Source organism: Equus quagga, chromosome 2 (genome assembly GCF_021613505.1).
Source record: "Equus quagga isolate Etosha38 chromosome 2, UCLA_HA_Equagga_1.0, whole genome shotgun sequence".
Taxonomy (NCBI): Eukaryota; Metazoa; Chordata; class Mammalia; order Perissodactyla; family Equidae; genus Equus; species Equus quagga.
In genome coordinates this window covers 146,410,957-146,417,232 of record NC_060268.1, presented here as the reverse complement: position 1 = coordinate 146,417,232, position 6,276 = coordinate 146,410,957, and the positions used below count along the sequence as shown (strand labels likewise).

The 6,276-nt window shown below is 44.4% G+C and overlaps 1 protein-coding gene across 1 annotated transcript in view; it reads left to right on the top strand.

The window, feature by feature from the left end:
- The window catches only part of PANK1 (pantothenate kinase 1), a 52,303-nt gene continuing 46,027 nt past the window's right edge, over window positions 1–6,276 (top strand). Inside the window, exon 1 of the mRNA XM_046654157.1 lies at window positions 1–889. Within this exon, the coding sequence (XP_046510113.1) occupies window positions 184–889 (706 nt within the window). The 5' untranslated portion in view covers window positions 1–183. The remainder of the gene's footprint in view (window positions 890–6,276) is intronic.

The window sequence follows — 6,276 nt, the reverse complement described above, 5'->3', positions numbered from 1 at the left end:
GTCCACGGGGGACAGGATTAGCAAACCTGAAACCTCTACAAATATTGTCTTCCCGCTGCTTTCCTCCCGAAGCTGCTCGCTCTCATCGCGCCCGCCTCGCCCAAGTCCCCCCACGGCTCGCTCCGCCATACAAAGCCCAACCCGCCTCTCTCTTCTTTGCAAACCCAGAGAACTTCAGTCCCCATGTTGAAACTCGTCGGTGGCGGTGGCGGGCAGGACTGGGCATGCTCAGTAGCGGGGACAGGTCTAGGAGGCGAGGAAGCCGCGTTTGAAGTCGCGCGGCCGGGGGATCCGGGGAAGGCGGGCTGCGGGGGCCCCGGCTGCGGGTGCACGGGGATCCCCGATTCCGCGCCCGGGGCGGGCATGCTCCAGGCCGGCGCGGCGGGGCCGGCGCGCGGGGGGCAGGGCGCGGAGGACGGCGGGGAGTCGGTGGGAGGAGGGGAGGAGCGCCCGGCTCGCCATCCCCCGGCGCCGGCTCTGCGGCTGCTGAATCGGAAGCCGCAGGGAGGATCCGGGGAAATAAAGACGCCCGAGAATGACCTCCAGCGAGGCCGCCTGAGCCGGGGCCAGCGCGCTGGCCCACCAGCCCCGGGCATGGGCGACCGGGGCAGGCAGCCGGAGCGCTCGGCCTCGCACGCCCCGGCGGCCCCCGCCGACGCCGGCGCTGCCGCCGTGAACGGGCTGCTGCTGCACAACGGCTTCCACCCGCCGCCGGTCCAGCCGCCGCGCCTCTGCAGCCGGAGCCCCGCGGGCGGCGGCGACGCAGAGCCCCCACGCCTCCCGCTCCTGCCCGAGCTCCAGCCGCAGCCGCCGCCCCCTCAGCACGACTCTCCAGCCAAGAAATGCCGGCTTCGGAGGAGGATGGACTCGGGGAGGAAGAACAGGCCGCGTAAGTCTCGCCGGGAGGGGAGCGCGGGCGCGAGGCAGGCGCGGCGCGCGGGGCCCGGCACCGGGGAGCGGCGGGGCAGGCGCCACGGTGCACCCGGTGGGTCCCAGCGCCCGCCGTCGGGGAGTAGTCGCAGGGGCCGCCCGGGGCTGATTCTTTCCCCCGGGATGCCAAGCACTAAAGATCACTGCCTGAGCCTGACTTTTGCTTCCATCCATCTGGAGAATGGGCCGGTTGGACGCAGAGCTTCACAGCTCTATGAAAGGCGAACGCACTGCCTGCTTTTCTAACTTGTCGGTGGGAAAGTGCACGTGGGTGAACATTTTTTTGCTGGGGTCTGGGAGTAGGGGTAGAGCAGGAGGGACAGGCGGAGCTGCCCTCTCCCTTCTGCTTGCCCCTTTCCCTTGTCAGAGCTCGTCTTTCTGGGGTTGGCGCTCAGGCAGCCTGCTTGCCCTTTGAATCGCAGCGTAGCGGCCAGCACCTTGGGTCTGTTGGCGTACGCAAAGCCTGGAGGCGTGGAGCTTGACAACCTTCCAAATCACAGCCTATTAAATGCTGTTTCTTCGCAGCCAGTGAGAGAACCTGATGGGAGGGACACACCCACTGATACCATGTGGGCCGGAACTATGTGGACCAATGAGGATCGGAGGTGGATTTTTTTTCGGGGAGTGGGGAGGTAGAGTTGAGGATTTCTAATCGTAATGTACAGCGCAGAAAGCTGAAATGCATTATTTCGGAATCTAAAGCTTATATATATGATATTAGTTTGTAAAGAGTGCCTTCCCCGCAGGCTGTTCTGAGTTGTAAATTTGTAGATCGAGATAACAACTGGTTTTTCTTTTCTGAGCCAAACCTCATTCAACTGGTTACTTCACTCTGGGTCTCTTTAATGAAGCTGATAAATGGCAAAAAGCAAAGTAAGTAAAATGCATGCTAATAGGTGATTGCATTCAAACATGCACCTTTTACATATAGGTTATTCTGTTTGATATAGGGGAATTGCTAGATATATTTTGGATTTGTCGTAAAAGCTTGATATTTGGACAACAGCTTCACTTTGTTTCTGTTCCTTTTTGTTTCTCACTTCAGACTCTTAGCTTTTCTGCATTCAATTAAAGTTTCTGAGACTTTGGGAAGCATTTTAATCCGACTATAGGACGTAATTCTGATACATGTATTTTGTAGATCTGAAATGTTTAGGGTGAAAATGAAGTTTAGGTTAGGTTGAAAGTTTTCTGGAACTTTAAAGCCACACAGCAGATTTGGCTATGGTTGTAAGGAAGGCATCTAGCAACTGAATTTGTATTTACTTTTATTTTTGAGACTTGTTAGAAAATGACTTTATTGACTTAATATTATTTATGATTTATTAACCTGTTTTACTTCTTTTGAAACCACATTTTAAATATTTCTCTGATCCATGTTAACAAATTGTTCAAGAGTTTACAATGTAAATAACTAAAATATAAAGAAAGAGACTGTATTGAGCTTTTGTTTAGTATTGCTGGCTTAAATGGTCTATGTTTAGTTGAGGGTGTAACATCCCTTGAAATGATTTTTGAGGAATTGTAAATACATTCTCTTAACAATAGCTTGGAGGCAGAGAAAAAATAACCTCGAGCCTTCACTTTTGCTTGCAAATCCATAGGAATTATTTTAGAATACCAGAAAATATAACTTTATGCCTGTGTGCTTTGTCAAGAACTAAAGTGGTTTGTATTTTTTACAAAAATAGGAACCTGAGTTATTTTAAGTTTAGTGACCATAGTTATTTAAAAACTTTTAAAAAGGATTCATCAAAGTTGACTTTTCGTTATCCTACCCTGTTTTCTTGTCTCTAATTTGAACAAACGTTTCTGAAGTAGATTTTACATCCTCTGAGTCACATCTGCTGTGTTCACCACCAAAATTTCTTAGTTAAAACTAGGCTTAATTTAATCTCTTTATACCTTGCCTATTAACATTCAGGTATATTTTATAAAATTTGCTCAATGAGTTGATATTTAGGTACTCTAAGATGAATCTGCTTAGAGGTGAGCATCTCCCCATTTTCTGATGACAGATTTTACGGAAGCAGTTATTATGAAGGGTATTTAGGTGCTTTAAATGAAATTTAAGAGTATGTTGGTGGTGGAAGCATCAAAGCTGGACAAATAATTCCTACTTAGGAGTTTACAACATCAGATACCTGCTTCTGTCCAAACCAGAGGTGCGTAAGGACAGCCACATAGTGCTTGTCTCAGACAGGCACCTGGAACGCATAGGTAGATGGGTGTGTTTCTGTTTGGTAATATTTGGGGTAAAGTGCAATACACCTTAAAATACTTAATGTTTAAGAACAGTGGGTGGAATGAAACAAACAGTTCAGTAGTTTTCAATTATTTAAAAATTTTAAATCTGACCCCTCAGTGCAGGGACTATTTGCAATCTTATAATCTAAAAATCAGACCAGTGGCAGGTGATTTTGTTAAACCAGGAGAGGGGAATATTGTCCACTGTGTTCATCTAATGTGCTGTCACCTCACTACCTCTGCTTGTCCTTGGAAAGCTTTTCCAAGACTAACTGCTTCATCAAGCTTCTTCAGTTCCTTTACCTGCTGCTTGGCAGCTGTGTTACCTCACCCAGGTTACTAACGCTCATCTTGAAATGCTGGAGTTGGCTAAGTGATGTCCAAGTGTTGTTTCTTGTACCTTCAAAATTCTCAGATACTTCAGAGCTGACAGTTCTTCCTGCACGACTTCCACGCTAGTTATCCACTCTGCCACATGACTTAGCGTTTAATTATGCTTTTTTGTTTTTGCCTTGTGCCAGTTGTTTCATGTGTGTTATTTGTCTTATCTCCCCAGTTAAGTTGGAAGCCTGATTATAGAGGATATATATATTTTTGGGTACCTTGGGTACATGCATATTCAATTGATGTTGCAGAAAAAAGGTACAAGGGACATCACCACCTCACTGAGGTAGCTGTCGCCATCCCTACGACAGACTTTCGCAAAAGTCCTTCGGTGGAGTTTCCATAAGGTACCAATAGGGCAATTCCTTTGGTCTGCTTCTTGGTGCTCTGCTTCCTTGAAGCATACATAGTAACATCTTATGGAGTTACCTCATTTCCCAAATATTTTGAAACTAATGATGGTCCTAATAAAATGCTTGAGAGCCTAATGTGTTGCAAATGGTGTAGTTATTCAAACTCTGCAGGGCTTGAGTTTGAATTGTAACTGGATGACCTGGGGCCAGTGATTTAATGTGTATGCTTCAGTTTCAGTATTGTTAAGATGGAGATAATTCTACTACCTCATCTGGTTGATGTGAGGATTAAATGAAATAATATATATCAAGAATTTTGATTCCTGCTTGGCACATAGCCATTCAGTAAATGCCAGCTGTCATCACACCACACAGAACACCGTCTGCTGGTAATCCATAGCACAAGACAACTGAGCAGGCAGAGACAACTCAGACTGACTTTCTTAGTTTAAAAAAAAAAATGTTTACATATCTAGGCCTAGAATAAGAAAGACTAAAAATTTTATTCGATTAGTTATAACACTGCTAGTCCCAAAATTCTTTTTTCACCTTTTCTCAGTAAAAATATTGGACAGTAGAAAAATGTAGAAAAAGAGCCAGCCCCAGTGGCCTAGTAGTTAAGTTTGGCATGTTCCGCATTGACAGCCTGGCTTTGGTGCCCAGCCATGGACCTACACCATTTGTCAGTAGCCATGCTGTGGCGGCGGCCCACATACAAAATAGAGGAAGATTGGCAACAGATGTTAGCTCAGGACAAATCTTCCTCTGTGGGGGGAAAAAATGGTAGAAGAAAAGCAGAAAAAAGTATAGTCCCATCACTCAGAGAAAACAACTACCTAAAATGTGCCATATTTTAAAGGTAATTTTGGATCCTACTAAGATAAGATTTTGATAACTTTTTTATTTAAAAATTTTAGCATAAGCATTTTCTTATGGCATTAAAACAACATTTTTAGTGGTTGTATTATATTCCCAACATTCCTTTATATGGATATACCATAATTTATTTGAACTGTCTCTCATAGCTTTAGGCTGCAGCTAGGGTCTCAATATCATAAACAGTGCTACAGCAACAACTTTGTACATAACTCTTTCTTAAGTTATTTTTGATGAAATTGGTGAATGCAACTTTTTGGAGGAGGAACAGAAATGGCACAAAGTAGTGTATAAACGTTGCCGTGAAATCCTGGATATTTTCAAGGCCAAGGATGCTGTTAGATGAGCCACACTAGTGGAGAGAGAAGAAAAATGCAAGGGAGATAATTGTTTGAGTCGCCAAACACTATGCTGGAGAAAGACAAATATTTGAGCATCGTCAGAAGGCTGGAGAATGTAAGCTGCCCTCTTCTTTCTCAGTGTGTGGCAATAGGTAGAATCAGTGCCAGCGGCCTCCTGGAAGATCTTACTTCTCTAATCCTCCAGACAGAGCAAGAGCAGAAAATGGGTGAGAGTTCACAATGCACCTAACAATCCTGTGGGTGCAAAGTGAAGAAACCAAATCCGTTACCAGTTTTAGGTGGCCACCATTGTGAAAGCAGGACAAGGCTTCAATTTTCTAAATATTAGGATAGTTAGCTTTGGCATTTGAGCTTTCCGCTACCTTTGAATCAGCATAATTAGAAAAACCAGGATAAAAAGATAGATAGAATTTTCTGGTTGTATCTGCATAGAGTGTGGATATACATACATTTTTTTTCTTTTTTACTGTATTCAGTACTTCTAGATGGAAGAGAAGCATTGCAAATTCAAGAACAAGAGACTAAACTGGAAAGCAAGAGCACATTGTAGTATTGCTACCTTCTGGGACATGGTCAGGTTTCCAAGTTTGTCAATGAAGTTATGAAGCGTACAAGGCACATTAGAATGGAAGGTTAAGAATCAAAGGCCTAGGAGGTCCAGTGTCTAACTGGTTAAGTCGGACATCAGGATCTGTTAGACACATGAACACACTTTTCCCCCAAAGACCAGTAAATGAATTTCAGCATTAAGACAAAGCATATTTTGTTTGGCATAATAACCAAAGATGGAAAGAGTGCTGTTAATTTTTAACATGTGGGACATTTAACAAATGAATAAAACAAAATCCATCATGATTTTGGAAGCAAAATTAGTATGGAAACAAAGGAGTATTGGTTTTAAGTGACAAGTTTTGGGGGTTTTGTGTGTGTGTGTGTGTGTATGTGTGTATTGGTGATAGCCTGCCTTTTAATTATGTGTATGTGTTTAATACAAACCAATTACCATGAAAATAAATCAAGGTTTGGATTTTATTATATTTAATTGCAGGTGCTTTAGCTTTAGTATATAAGCGAGTATTCACCTTGGGATGACAATGTTCTGAATCAGATATGAAAACTGTTCA